Consider the following 16,278-nt stretch of genomic DNA (forward strand, 5'->3'; position numbering starts at 1 on the left):
CACCATTCCATTTCCTCAGTGTTTCCCAACCACCTGCATTTCAGCAGGTAAGTGGAGAGTAGAAGCCATTAGTCACAGGTAATTTGGTGTAATTCCCTTCTGTCTGAAATGGATGACTACTCTTGGACCAGTGAAGTACATCTGCATCTTTTTGTTAGATGTAAAGGAAGCCTTATGTGACCAGCCTAGGCTGATTTAGATGCCTGAACTATAGGTATTTAATACTAAACACATCCCTTCTGGATTAGTTTTCCTTGCAAGTTAGGTGTCCATCTCACTGTGGTGCAGACCAGAGTTACTACTGTACTACTCTGGCAAGAGGGAGGAGAGGCAGGAATGATGCATTTCATTGAGGGAAAAATCTGTGTCAGGAAAGGTTTGCATGGGAAACAGAAGTGATGGTGGAACAGTGGTGACTTTCCTTGTTCCCATCCCTTGCTCTCACCCCTTAGAGGCACAGAAACATATCTGTTGTCTTTGACTATGAAGTCTCCTCTACAGTGCTACATAAAATGCAAAGGTCAGCATTGGCAGTCTGCTTTCATACTCAAAACTTTCAAAAAATTTTCACTTTTATTTTTTTTTAAAAAAGTGTATTCAAACCTCAACCTTGTTTTGATTAGAGTTGTCAGTTGTAGTTGGCAGCATAATGATTTCATTACTAAGAGAACAGAAGAGACCATCGAATAGGTTTAAGTAAGTGAAATCCTTATGAGATTTATGGAACTTTGGCAGAATAGTAAATTACTGTGAAAAAATCAGTTCAGAATTTGGGATTATTTAGAATTCTTTTCAGATGTTTGATTTTGCAGAAGCTTCAGTGAGATTTGGTTAAAGCTTCAGTGGACATACAGAGTTGCAGTATTATTTGAATTCAGTCATCAAAAAACTGCTTAATTTTCAATAATTTTTGTTATATTTTTAGGGTTTTTTTAATTAAATTAAAAGCATGTATATTTTCTGCCTGGCTACAATTTGAGACTAAATCCCAACACTATCTGTAAGCAAGCCTTTGCCCCGTTATTTTTGGTCAAGCAAATGATACTATGTGTTTTGTGGTATCAATGACATCATGGCAGCAAAGGAAATCTTTGGCAAATGATCTATACAAAGGCATCGTAAAGTCAGTCTCTGCTAAGATTTTTTGTTGTCAAGATAGTTATAAAACTCCATGTAAAAACTATGAAAGTCAGTTTTTAAACTATCATGTCTAAAAAATATTTGATGAGAACTGCTTTTCTTTACTATTCATTCTCATTGCAGTGTCACTAATATCCTGAGTCATATTCTTTCTTCTACCTGATATTTCCATCAAATCATTCACCTGCCTGTGCCATCCTCTCCTGGAGTTGTTCTGCAGACATAGTCCCTTCCCTGGACAGCAAGCAGAGATGGGTCAGCTTTCTCCAGAGTAATTTGCTGCAGGGGGTCATACAGGCAGCTGAAGTGCTCTTGCTCTGCTCATACTCCAGAGCAACCACACAGGCAGAGCAAGCACAAAGATGTGCTTTGAGGTTGTCCTTCGGTCTGCAAAAAGTACTTTTCATTCTTCATTCTTCTCTCCTTGATGCTAGAGTCTCCACAGTTCCACCATGCATAGCTACTTCCTCCAAGCCCAAAGCATTACAAGCTCTCCTCAACACTGTTGCAACCCTACTGATTTAAGAGAAATCCTCAAGGCCATAATTGGTCAGTAGATGAGGGAACTCAGCAGATTCATTGCCAGAATAATTTAGTGCTGATGTGGCAAGATTTTTCAGCTGTAAGTGTTAGAAGGGATTTCTCACCTGTGTTGCATTACAAGTTTAATACCACCAGTGTGTGTGTGTGTGTGTGTGTGTGAGAACACCTCATGGAGCAGGACCATTTCATGGTTTAACATTTAGTGTAATGGGGTCCAATAAAATCATGTTAAAAGATGTTAATGTTGCAAAGAAAAACATCAGAAGCAAGGAAATGCCAGAATTAATATGGCCTGTGGAAATTCAGCCTCTTACGCATTATGGTGCAGATCTTATTACCTGACATCCTAGGCTTTCCAGGGGGTGTCTCTTTTTTTTTCAGGGAATGCATAGTTAGATTTTTCTTTTAATGTTCCTCACTCTATCTTGGTTAACATGAAGCATTCAAAGCTCAATTAATATAAAATCCTTCATCATGTAAATATTTATCATATTACACTTCTTTGCTGACTAATAAATGTATCTCTTTTTCGCTGTGACCTCAAATTATCAGGCACTTTGAACAGTGTTCATATTTGAATTCTGATGAACCAAGTCAGAGGAGAAGGTAGAAATTGTATATAACTATGAGTATTTTTAACAAAAGTTTAAGCAAAATGGGACTTTTAAATGGGATTTTTTAAATAAATGTAACATTTATACACAGTCTCCTAAATTCAAAGTGTAGTTTCACAGCTTGGATCCTTTTAGGATTAGGTCTTCAGTACAGCTGCAGTAAGCAGAACTAGTCCATTGCTCTGGGCAGACTCATCACTAATGACTTTTGTAATGAGTTTCACAGGTATCTCATGAAGCTTAGGCTTGTGTTTGTGGTGTTAGTCCCAAAGCTAGAAGAGAGGGGAACAAACTGTGGTGTTCCATCTCAGCCAGTCCCAAAATTCTTCTGCTGTCCACATCACACCCCTACATCTGTCACATTCTTTTCACTTTGCTTCTGCTCTCCTCTAGTTTTGCCGCTGTGGAGATCCCACTCTTCTTTTGTCCCCTGATTTTTGTTCTCTTTCTTTGTTGTATTTTTTCTGGCTTTCCTCCCTTCATTTGAGTCTAGAGAGTTGTTTTTTTCTTTCAGGGTACTGCCTGGGTACCCTGTACCCTGGGTACTGCACAGTGGGAGATGGAACTGTCAAAGCAAGGGGGGACAATTTTGATAATGTCAAATTTCCTGATGGCATGGGGTTCTCCTGGCACTCAGAAGTAATCCTAAAGTGTGTTCAGCACCGGCATTTTTGAGATGAGGAGTATTCAATGCAGATAGGGTCTTCAGAAATTCAGGAGCCAGACTGCAAGAGGACTTCACCAACAGTGTGACAACAGGCCTTTTAGCATTCTACAAACTGAAATAAACGTGGGCACTATTTCACAGAAATTATAATTCCTGGGTATTGGTGACTCTCCCCCTCCCCTTTCAGTTTTGGGATTTTGCCTCCAGTTTTCAGGCACTGAAGCCAATCAGCAGCAAAACGACGTGACATTCAAAACATGAGCACAACAGCCTGTTCTCACAAATATTTGTATTTAAAAGTTTTTAGCGGAAACTTTTCAAACATTTTGTAGCAGGCAACCAGAGTAGAAAAGTTCAGTGCAGTTCAACAGCATTCAAACTGAAACTGGAATCTTAATCTTGTGAATGATTCTCAACGTGCATTTAACTAAAATGGTGAGAAAACCTGTGTAAACAGAGAGGGGGAAAAGGAAAACAGAGCAGGAGTAAAGAAAAAGATTCTTTTTATAGCATTTAACACATGAGAATGTAAATAAATGTGGTGTTAGTGAAAGTTAATTATTTTGAAAACAGTCAGCAAGGCAGATTAAGAGGTAAAACAGTGCAGCTGAAGACAAAGGAAACAATATTTAGTCTTTGATCATACATTTTCACAGTGATTTTCTGTTCACCTTCAAGGGTGGCATAATTTTATGAATAACAGAATTTGTTTTGCTACTTGAGTAGCCTTAAAAAGAAATGTTGTTCATTCCATATGGCCACTTGAAAGAAAATCCCATGCCTCTTCGTCCTTTAAGAAATAACATTTTTATTTATTGAATCTCTTTTCTCAAAGAGGGACCCTAAAGATACACAATAAAGTTTACATTTAGTCTCAGAGGAAGAGCCAAATCTATACTCTGTGCTTCTATACATTTCTTCAGATAATGATCATAGATGAACTGCATCATCTGTATGCCAACCAGCAAACCTGAAATATTCTTTTTAAAGTATTTTAAAGTATTTTGCTTTTATTGCAATATTCTTAAATAAAAAATACTCACTTTTTTCCTCTCCAAGTTTGTTTCATCACACAGGAAGTGAGTCACTTTGATACAATTGGTCAGTGGCTTTTCTTCTGTGACCTTTCAACTTTTATCAAAATTTTTCAGTTGGGTTTTTGTTGGTGGTTTTTTGTTGTTTTTTTTTTTTTTAATGTTTAATATTAATTTAATGTTTAATGTTAATTTATACAGGTAAAGCATGATCTTTCAGATATTTCGATTGCTTTGTAATGCCGGTCAAAACAAAATGCAGTAGTAGTGTGAGCTGTGGTAGGAAAACTCGTCTGTGAGTATCCAACTACTGCATCTCACATCTCTGGCCAGGAAAACCAGGGGTCTTAATACATTCTGTATATTAAAAGTGCTCAGATTATGCTAATGTGTGCTGGCATTATCTCTGGGCTTCTGTAGTAGTTGCCCACCACAGGACATGCCATCACTTTGTAAAATCTGTGTGTTGGGAGGTCTGGGTGACAGACTCTCCAGTAGCTGGTTCAACTGGTTAAAAGTGGTTGAACTTTCCTGACCTGGGGAGTGAGATCTGAGCCCCAGTGCAAATGTGACAGACAGTGCTACTGGTGGCAACCACAGAACAACAAAGAAATTGGAAAGGAATGTATGAATGCCAGTAAATTTAAGAGCAAGGAGATAGCAAAAATATGCTGAAGGGACATGGGAAAAGCAGCTCTGCTACCATTTATACTATACAGGTAGTAGACATACACTTGTTTTTCTAACTAATTTTAATTATGTATTTAATTAATTATGTATTTAATTTAATTATGTGTTATTGTATTTTATAGCTCTAACTAAGTTACATTTTCAATAAGTTTAAATTATGTTTTATATGTGAAATGGATTTATTTTTTTTTTTGGTCAAATCCTCTGTAACTCAGTTGAGACAAACTGCTCCTGAATAACGCACACAAAGGCATTTTTCATGGTAGATGGTCATGTGCTTATATATCTGAAGCATTTTATTTTATTTCAGATGTTACGCTACTTTAAAAAACAATGTGGTTAACATAAAACTATAGCACTGATGTTTGCACCTGAATGTTTATGAAACAGTGCCTGTCAAGTTTGGGTTTGTATGAGCCCTGACTGTGCCTCATGCTCTGTGAGTGGCTCATCTCTATGAGTGACATTGCATGGCATTCAGCTGAGGGATTTTATATACATATATATAATATTTAGCATTAGTCTAATCCTTTTTTTCTGTTGGGCCTGGTGAGTGTTTTGTCATTTGTCCATAACTTCAATAGAAGTGAGTCAAAGTTACAATTTTATTTCCTCTGAAATACTTTTAAAGTAACAAAATAGTATAGGAGAGTTTCTTGATGCAAGGTATCCTGAAACTCGTCGTTGAACTTACTGGTTGTAAAGGGAATGTATTTTTTATTGTGTCTCACTCCAAGTGAGCCTCAGTGAGTGATATTTCTAGGTGGCTTTAAAACTGGAGCTTTGAAACCTCCCACAGAGCCCTGGATTTTGCATTAGCAAGCTAGTGAGTAAAATGTTTTTTCCTCTGCTGAAAATGCAAGTAATTTAGATTACCAGAAGGTACAATTAAATTTTTTGCTGGAAATCATGAAGATCCCAAGGAGATACCAAGTCTGCAAGAGAACAGTTTTATATATTTTTTTTTTTTACAGTGATGGATTTTACGACCTCCAATCAGCCTACAGCATTGTGGAGATCAAATTGGAAGCTAACATTCCTTTGACCTACTTATATATTTTAAATATGAGTGAAAACAGTGCACGTGTTCATTGATGCAATAGGAAAATACAGTTAACATACAGTTAGCAGATTCACAAAATTAAAAATACCATATGAATTATTTAACTAACGGGGCGCTTTGCCCCAGAACCTGGTGTTTATTATTTTGAGCTTTAGCAGGAAACAGAAGCAGTATCAGTTTGGGAAACATTTCTTGGCCAAGCTGAGAACAGTATGGCTTTCTCATTTCAAAGTGGGGAACCTGGTTCTTTGGTTTCTTTGTTCCTGGTTAAGACTACTCCCCAAGCTATTTTAGCAGAACATTTTACCTACTAATGGAGCCTGGGGAAGTGCAGTTGGCAGCTGTTCATGGGATAATAATGAAACACACTGTTTAGTACTGCAAACCGCTGCTGTAAAGTGCGGGAAATATTTTATAGAGATCACGGTGAGCAGAGCAGGACCCGCTTTAAGTTCTGCTGTAAGTGCGTGAACGGGGAGCAACAGGAAGTGGTGTTTCAAGTGAGAGTAACCAGCACTGCTTTGCTTTTGCAGGTAAAGAAGCCGTGTCCAGAGTCCGATGGTTCAGAGCCGCAGAATCCCAGGTACGGTACTGGGGAGCCGACGCCGACTGGCTGTGGCGTGGTGGTGGAGAGCGAAGCTGAGCTGTGCTGTGGATTTGTAGCATCAGAGCCCCAGAGTCACATTTTGCAAAGAACAACTGGTTGGATCGGGTGTAATGGTTTTCACTCTGGAAAAGGTGGTTTTTTTCCCCTTTTCCCAGTCAAAGATGCAGCCTAGGGTCCGGATTGTTGAGTTTAGATGATGCCGTAACACTGAACTGTCACATTCAATTAAATTGTCACCTTCAATTAAAAAAACAACATCCCAACTATTAAATAGTGTAGGGAAACCTGTGTGATCAGACCTCATTTTCTTCAGTTATCCATTTTCTGCATAAGTGAGTCTTGTAGTTTACTGAAAATATGGTTTATTTCCAGTGTGAAAAACTAATTATTTATTTGGGAAAACTTGCCCTTATCAAAAATACTTATGTTTTCACATGTGAAAAGCATGCTGTGTTCATCAGCTGGGAAGAAGCCATACATTAATTTCCAGCATAGTATTTTGTAATTTCATGTACATGGGGAAAAGGTAAATGGATTTAACTTCTATGTTTCACACATGTATGTATGTGTATGGATAATTTTGAGCTAGTGAAGTAGTAGCTGTTTTAGATGCACATCTTCCTGGTGGTTAGTAAACTGGTGGATAGTTGTCTTCAATTTTTAGTGAGTGCTTTTTGTCTTTGTCTTGCTTCTGTATAGAAAACTATTTCAGTGTCATAAAAACTCAGAAGCTTTTATTGTGAGGGGAGAGCCACAAAATAAACCTGACGTTTCACTAATGTTGTCACTAAAAACTCAGAAAAGTTAAATAATTCAAAGTTTGGCCCCCAAACCCATCCTTACTATGTTTCTTAATTATTGCAGCAGGAACCTCTCAGGGTCACCTGCAATATCCGAAATTGTTACCATTATCTGTGGCTTGAGCTGCACTGTGCACCATCTGAATTTCTCTGATTAACTCATGTCTGTTATTAATATGTTTTTTCATTTAGTTTGCTAAGAACTGAAAAGGGAAAAGAAAGTTCTCTTGTCCAAGTATACTTTCAGTGTAGTCAGTAGCAGTTTTGACCTGGACTTCAGTGGAAACATGTTTTGCCCTTCAGTACTTGTAACTTCTAAATGAGAAAATTATCTGCTGTGCTGCTGCTTTGGATTAAAATTTATTATAAAGTTCAAATTCTTTCTGAGTATTTTGACACCACGGAGAATCCTAACTTAGCATAACACTCATATACAAGTGTGTAGTTTTAAGTGTCATGATTGCCCAAATGAGACTATTGTATCTCAGCCTTTAAAAACAATGAATTCCAGTCTGATGTAATTTCATAAAAATGTGATAAAAACAAATTGCAACAAACCTGAGGACCCAGAGTGCAATGTACTGTTACTATCTTTGCACATCAGGAAATTTCTTACTAGCTGTAGTTAAATTCTTCATGCTGAGTCTGAGGAGTCTTTTGTTTTTCTCCTGAACATGCAAGAGAGCCCATGTTGCAAATAGTCAGTCAGGTAGTTTCATTTTTTGAAGAGCATTTTAAAACAGAAACACTTTTCATTTTGAGCTCTGCAGCCTCAGTTGGAGAGTTAGTGGTGTTGAAATTAGCCTGAGCATATGCAATGCTGTGTATACAGCCTGAAGTGGGATTTTTTGGTTACAATATGACTTTTGGTCTTGGAGGGGAATCTCTTACAGAACTCAGTCTGGAACAGCGCTAGAGGGCTCTGTGTGGCACATCACACTTTAGAGCCTGGAGCAAGGTAATTCTTCTCTAAACAAGGCTTAAGTGAAAACACTGCACATAAAATGAAACATCAGCATAAAAATGAATGCTGGAGACACACAGCCTTACAGAATAGCTCCTGGCTTGGGACCTAAGGCCAATATCATTCATTTATTTAGCTAGCTTTATAGTCTGTTAGTTTTGGATTTGAAACTATTACAATAAATGCAGATGGAAAGTGTTTTTACAGTAGGGAAGTAATTAAATTGGGTGTGGGAACTTTGTCAGGAGAATTTTTGGAGTGACATGTGTGTATCAGCAGATTCTTTGTCTTGCTTGGCCTGGGTTTGTCTTTTAGAAAGAAACATTCAAACTGCAGATGTGACTACTAAATTTTTTTAAGGAATGTACTAACCTATGCAGCATATAAAAAAAATGCTTTTCAGAAGTGACCAGCTATACATACAGTAAAAATCAGCTTGCCAGCATTTATTTAAAGTGATTGTTGTCTCAACAAACAGGTAAATTGCACAGAAGTAGAGGGATCTGTAGTTATGAATTAAAGTTATGGTGAACAGCACAAAAGAAAACATATGACTCTTCAATGTCACTGACAGACATTTTGATTCACAAACTTTGTCTTACAAATTCTGTCATAGTTTCTTGGGAGTTTCTTTTTATCAGATCCCTGTGAAGGGGTTGTGCATACTTCCTTTTATACCTAGATGATAGTATCGTACCTTACAGTGGTGGTATTGTGGCTGTACCAATATTATTTCTTCATAATTTATAGTAAAATATAGTAAAAATTATATTTACCCTGCAAGCCTGGGTAGTTGTCCAGTCATGCAGAATGCTTTCTTGGAGTGCTGGTGTGTGACAGAGAAGCAGTGAATACTTGGGACTTGCCAGCTGTTCCACCACAAGTCTGGAGCAGGCAGGAGCAGCGTGGTGGACAACTCTGACATTCTGGCTCTGTATCAAATTCACTAGCAAGGTATGGGAGAGAAGTTCCTGTGTTCAGAGCCTACAAACATGCATTGCTCTTAATTTTCATACATGACAGGTATCTTCAAAATGTTATCAATCCCCAGTGTGCTGAAGAGCTCCCACGTGAAATTTAATGTCATACAAGAATTGCTGAAGTCTAGTGCAGTGCTTGAAAGTTAACTTGTTTGCACTTACTAACAACCTTCCTTCATACTTAAATAAGAAAAAAGCCATTTTAATTCTAATAAGGAAGAATTTTGTTGCTCTGAAACCCGTAGGCTACACTTAAAACCTCATACCATGTGACCTGTGGAAATGCTAGAAAATGTGTGATTCTGAAGTCTGGTAAAATGATAAATCAGAAGTCCCAGGTTCCTACTCATATCCAGCAACAGCATGTTCTATTTGGCCACACATCCCAGGGCAGCATCTTTCTTTGAGATAGCAGTCTGCTTGATGAATGCATCTCTCCTACCCCCAAATTCTCCTTCTCATACCACCAGGCCTGCCAGTGATTCCACTGTAAGACCAAAATCATGTCGGGAACATAGGTAGGAGAGCAATTATTGCTTTTTCTGGGCTATAAAATGAAATAGGGAGGAAAGAACTGAAATGAGGAAGAAGAAGTCACTGCAAATGGAAATTCAGCAGGGTCTTCTACTGCTTTCACAAAGTTCACTGATTATAGGAAAAAAAAATCATGTTCTTTTTGCCGTCTGGAGAGGATGGAAGACTGCAGCAGGATGAAGAGATTTTTCTGACAGTTTTAACACAGTTTCTTTTTTTCCTGCAAGGGTAAAGGAAAATGGCTAAATATTTAATATAATTTCCCTCTTTAAACTCTGATATTTATGTTGTGATGAAGCTATCTATAGGAAGAAAGGGAAGTCTTGAAGGTTTTGATGAGTAGTTTTGTAAATTAGGGATGAAAGTTAGCTGACAAATCAATTTAGGATTACTTAGGATACATAGTGTCAAAAATACATTACTTGTGTATTTGCTGAAGGGCAGTCTTTCTATTAGTAAGTTAAAATTAAGCCCTGTTGAGCAAGAAACCCTCCATTTTATTTCATGATTTTTACTACAAACCTGTAGATCCAATATTTCCTGTAATATCCATTCTTCCTGACTTTTCCTTTACATACTTTCTAAAAAAATTTCTAAAAGTAAAGGAAAAGGAAATGGAGCCAGTCTTAAATAAATCCTCCCATTTAAAACTTTATCAGATGCTGTAAGAAGAGTGTATGTCAGGGGCACTACAGCTACTTCATTGATACCAGTTAGATGGGGTTCATCCCTATGTGTTACCAAACTACAAATTAACTGGTGATGATCACTGGTAAATATTAAATCATATGCACAGATCAAGTTGCCAGATAAAGCAGTTATCCAAAAAAGCACACAGAGATTTTTATGTGTTTAAAAGGCCTCAAGTATTTCAACTTAATATGGGTTTCAGTGAGGTTCTTAGCATAGATTGCAGCTGTTCATCAGATGATTGCTGTTCTGTTCTTCAACACCCACACTTCCATGTGCACCACAAAGTAAGATTTAAAAGATATGAATTCCTGTTTCTGTTTCATCTTAAAAGTCTCTCTTAAAACTTTTGAATGAGAAGTAAGCTTTCACATTTTCTCACTGGTCTCATTTTGATACCTACTCATGGTTTTTCATTGGTCAGGATACAGAGTGCACATACACATGCAGAGACAATTAGTCATTAATGCATTCACAAGTAAATGAATGGTACTGCATGTCAGTGAGAGCTGCCACAGTTTTCCCATTCACTTCACTTGACCAAAATTTGTTTCCTCTGCAGTTTGGGCACACTGTTGTGGATGCAATGTTCACTAAGTTCACTGTATCTGAGCTATGCTAATGCTGCATGTATGCTTTACCAGTGTTTCCATGACCATTCATACTTAAAAAAAATAAAAATAAAAGTAACATGTATCTTCTGTATCTTATTCCAGACATCTAGTTTATCATGTTTCATTCTCATCAGTTTCATTTCATTCTCATCAGTTCCAATGATGAATATATATATATACACTGTAATACAACTGAGATTTCTTCCACCAACTAATTCCCTCAACAAGACCATAACAGTCTTATCTCAGAATGATCACAGTGATGGTTCATTCTTTCAGTCAGGCATTGGCTGGCCGATATTTACCAGATCTAACACTGTAACTCCTGAGCCCAAATCCAAGCTTTGCAGGCATCTGGTAGATTCTGTGAAGAAGCTTTCATGCCTTTTCCATGACTTTGGTAACAGTTGTCCATCTGCATACACGTTCCTAGTAGAGTAGAATCAGCAGTACTTTCCCATTCATTTGCAGTTCAAGAGATGGACAGCGTTACATAGTAAAGCGGAGTTTGCAATTGAGCTGCTGAGCAAGAAAAGCCAGCAATAGCTATGGAAATTGTGGTTAAAGTTTCAGCAATTATAACAGAAAAAATAAATAGTATTGGTTGTACAGTAAAAATGAGCAAACTAGTCTACCTGGCTTCTATATGTGTTGCTTAAACACATTATGCTCACTAATTTTCTTCTCATCCATATCTTAGAAGCCTTTTTTAGAGGGTCAGGGTGTGTTGTCTTGTGAACCATATGTAGTTTATCTTGACCAGAGGATAATGCTTTCCTGAGTCAGAAGTGTAGCTCCACTGTATCCCATACTCAATAATCTGTAGATCATAATGACGTGATAAATAGGCTTCATTTGAGGAAATGATTTATTGAGAGGACTCTGATTTAGACTTTGAAGGTGAGATTTCTCTCATCCTGAAGTAGACGTGCAAGGTAGACACCTCTGAAATGCCATTCATTTGAACTTCTTTCTACTGACATCTTACTGTACCCCTCTTCTGGGAAACCATGCAGACTCCACCAACAATCACCTCTTACTCAGCTGATTTATTGTAAGACCAACTAGACATGTAGTATGACCAAAGGCAATGAAAATATTTATTTCAATTTTACAGATTCACCATTTCTGCAAAGCTGATAAATTCCAGAAGACAATACCTGCAAATATAAGATTAATCTTTAGCCAGGAAAAAAGACTTTTTGACTGGCTTCTGGTATCCTTTGGGCATGGGGCAGACTATAAGGAGGAACAGACACAGTGAAACAAATTTTCTAGGAAAAGACAGAATAATTAAATTGAAAGATTGTCACAAGTAATTTTGGGGACTGGAAGAAAAACTAGTCAGCAAGAAGGATGGTATATGCCAGAGTATAGCATTCATGTTAATGAGGCCACTACAGTTACAAGCACTTTACCTAAGAGAAATGTTTGGCAGGATCAAGCCCAAACTACTCAGTCAAGACAGTGACTGACAAAAAACATACAACAATTTTCCAATTTTAAACTAACTACATTGTGGAATAAGATTTCTCATAAAGACTACATTCTGGGACACTCAGACATAGCTTGCAGAGAATGTTTTATACAAATCTGGTACTTATTAAAGTTTTGGTGCACTCATTTAGTCTGCATGCCACTTAGGCAGGTGGAATCAATCAAAGTAACATGGCTGGGAGATGATGCTTCACATAAGTGTAACTGAGTGACACACAGCAACCATGACAATTGCACTACAATTCCTACAAGGAGTAGTGCCTTGCTATGTGAATTTTAATTTCAGGTGTGTAGTTTTCAGGCAATGAAAGTCTCTCCTTTTTTTAGATCAGTGTGTGTGGTATCTCTCTGCCTCCTGAACACTGATGTTCTCATTCTTTGATTTTAGAAATTCAGTCTTCTGATTACCCAAGGCCTATTGAAGCTGGTCACTGTCTGCCCATCAGTTTTTGTTGGCTCTGGATCAAGCCCCCAAAGAGTTCTAAAAATATATATGATATGTTTACAGAAATTACAATAATCTATTTAGAGTGCAAATACATGGTAACTGATGACATCACAGGGAAGTATTTTAATGGTTTGTAGTTACTGATCCCCATGGCTTATAACAATAAAAGTAATTTATTTTTTATATTTCATGTGTGTTAAAAATTCCTGGGGTTTTTTGTTAATATTGGGCATAACATACTTTCTGTGATATTAATAATTTATCCCTGTGATCCAAAGCCAAATCGTGTCACTGTTAAGACTTCCATTAACCTGAGTTGATGATGAGTGAGACTTTGGAATGAAAGCAATAAAACCTAAGTTTTGAACTTTTTTTTTTTTTTTTTTTTTTTTATCACCACATTGAAAAAAAATGGATAAACAAGAAGTGTTAGTAGAAGAGTTAGTGAAAGTAATCTGGAGATTTTGGAGATCAAACTGTCTTGTGATTTTTGAGTTTGCTGAAGAGAGCAGGATTTATGGAGTAATTAATGTATCCATCAAACTTTTATAATTGTTGAATATGCAGGGATGTCTTAGATAAGGTAAATACTGGTTTTGAGTGAAAGAAGATAACCTGGGATTACACCTACAAATGTTCTTGCTTAATCCAATAGTCTCTTAGAGCCTTATCCTAAAATTTTAACTGGATTTTGAGCCATAAAAAACAGTATTTGTTCTTCTTACATGTTCAGCACTTGTAATCACAATGAGAAGGAGCTCTGTTTCTTTCTCCTGTGGTCTGTTTTTCGCTCTGTCATATCACATTACAGCAGTACACAGAACTAATTCAGACACTGTTCCAGCTTCTTTGACCTCTTGTATATTCTAAATATATTTTAGCATTGGTGAGCCTGAATAGTAGAAGTATTTGATTCCAGCTACTTTGCACTTCAAATATTGCTGAAAAAATTCTGAGAAGAATGTAGAGAATAAAAAGAAAATGGCCATTGAGATCCAAATCACCTGTTCTGAGATTGGTTTGCTATTTATGTGAATCACATTTCCCCTCAAATATATTTAAGTGTAATTTCTTGGCTAGATGTTTCACATTTTAAATGTGGTCAGTCAGTCCTATGTACTCAGTAAGCATTTAACTAGCACCATGCAACTGCATGCTTTTATTGTGCTGTGCTCATATTTAACATACCAGAATTCACCTCTTTACCATTCTACTTGGCTCTGATCAGTCATTATAGAAAAAGTAGAAAGTAGAAAATAAAAATAGAATTGTCATGGTTTATGCCAATAAACCACCACACAACTTCACCCTCCACACACCCACCCCAGTGGAATGGGGAGAAGAATCAAAATAAAACTTGTAGCTTGAGATAAAACTGTGTAATAATTGAAACAAAGTAAAATATCTGTTCATAGTAAATAATAATGATTATAAAAAGAAAAAAAAAAAGTACAAACAAGTGATGCATAATAGAATTTCTCACTGTTTGCTGATTAATGCCAGACCCCATCCCAGACCCCGGATAATCTCCATTTCTGGGTAACTCTTCCACTTCATAAGCTGGGCATGATATTCCATGATGTGGAATATCCCTTTGGCCCATTCATTCAGGTCACCTCTCCCAGCTATGCTCCCCCCCAGCCTTTTCTGCATACCTCCTCACTGGCAGAGCATGAGACACAAAAGAAAAAGGTCCCTGATTTAGGATAAACAGGACTTACCAAAACAAAAACATTCTCATGCTGAATCCAAAACAGCACGGTGACAGCTACTGAGAATACATTAACTCTATCACAGCAAAGGACAAGAATGAACAAAAAATATCTGGATAAAAAGAAACCACATGCAAATAAGGTAAGACCACATGTAAATAAGGTAATTGCAAGTTTGCTTTCCTTTTTTCTACCATGTACATCTTCCACACATTACACAAATGTGTGTTAAGCCTGCTGTAATATTTTAGGCTTTGCCTCCCCTGCTTATGTTAAGACAGTGTTATCAGAGAGCAGTTCTGTACCTCAGCTCCCTCCACACACAGCTTAGTCTGAGCACTAGTCAGTGTTGTTCTCCTCTGGGAACAAAGTCAGAGGATCCAGATGACGAGGAGGGAAAGAGTCTCCTCCATAAGCAGCATCTGGCTCTTTGGCAGATTTGTCAAGCACTTCTGCTAATGGGTTTGGATTTGCCCAGGGGTCTTTTATGTGGTTACATTGCAGATGTTCTGGCTGTTCTATCTTCTCCTTTTGAACGCTTTCATTAAAAAAAACCCCAAATTGATAAGGTTCTTTATGGGTCTCACAAGATGCCTGTGCAGGCTCCTTTCTGTTAGTCATCGCAAAGCTTTCCATATATCTAAACGTGTGTCTTGACTTTTGTTGGCAATTCTGGACTTCGTTCTCCAGTTTAGCTGCCAAGTGATATAATTTACTGTGATCTGAGTTCGTATCATTGTCAAATTTCTTTGGGAATTTCTTAATGTCATTTGTAGAGCAGAAGTAACTTTACCTCCCCTTAAAACATGAAATGTACTTGCCTTCCACTAGCCATCCACCTTTGAAAACATAAGTTTAAATCTGTTTTTGGTTAAACGTGAAAATTAGCACGATGGTCTCAATCTAATTCATAGGGGATTTGTGTCTGCCATTTAAGAGAGGCCCAGGACTGAAGCAGCAAGTCTCTGGGAAGGTATGTTTGGCAGACCTAGGGAGAAAGGCATATGCAGTGCCCAAATAAATAAAGCAATTCCACGGATCAACTTTTTAACAGAATTATTTATTGTGTGGCATGAGTGCTGAAGAGGGCAGAGAGGGAGAACATCCTGTTTGGTGAATTCCGTTTAAGTTCTGTTTCAATTTACAACTAAATCTCTGTCACTTTAATTTTTAAGGGTTTGGGGATTTTATTTGCTTTTCAGTGTAGAAATAATTGGCAGGTGACTAGACACAAGATCATGTTTTATTCCTATGTTATTTCAGGCTTATGTCTTATTTTCCTTCTAATTATGTAGATTAAATTAAATAGAAAATAAACCCCTGTGCTCTCAAAGTTGTAGTGCTTTTCACGACTTTCTCAAAATAGTACCAGAGAAGCACATTCATCCCTCTTAGCATTTCATTATTATACCATGTTTCCCAACAGCAATATTTTAACATTAGCTGAGAAGCAAGAATAAATGTATTATAAAAAGCAAATCATGTTGTTATGAGCATCCCGCACCCTGCCTTTTCTCACAAACCAGGTTTTTGGGGACCCAGTGGGGAACCTGTGCTAAATGCAGTAAAGTTCCAATTGTGCATCTGCAATGTGGACATGGGTGGACATAAAAACCAATGGCACTGTAGGGCTTGTTCCCCACTACCTTGTTTTTCCCTCACTACTTGGACAGAATGGGTA

The 16,278-nt window shown here is 37.4% G+C and overlaps 1 protein-coding gene across 12 annotated transcripts in view; it reads left to right on the plus strand.

Annotated features, from left to right (window-relative positions):
* The window catches only part of EYA4 (EYA transcriptional coactivator and phosphatase 4), a 139,921-nt gene that overhangs the window by 68,233 nt on the left and 55,410 nt on the right, over positions 1 to 16,278 (plus strand). For all 12 annotated transcript variants that reach the window (XM_086877140.1, XM_086877148.1, XM_086877141.1 and 9 more), the window contains exon 3: positions 6,285 to 6,334. In XM_086877140.1, coding sequence (XP_086733266.1) covers positions 6,285 to 6,334 — 50 coding nt within the window. The remainder of the gene's footprint in view (positions 1 to 6,284; positions 6,335 to 16,278) is intronic.

Source organism: Cyanistes caeruleus, chromosome 2 (genome assembly GCF_971803275.1).
Source record: "Cyanistes caeruleus chromosome 2, bCyaCae1.hap1.1, whole genome shotgun sequence".
In the NCBI taxonomy this organism is placed as follows: domain Eukaryota; kingdom Metazoa; phylum Chordata; class Aves; order Passeriformes; family Paridae; genus Cyanistes; species Cyanistes caeruleus.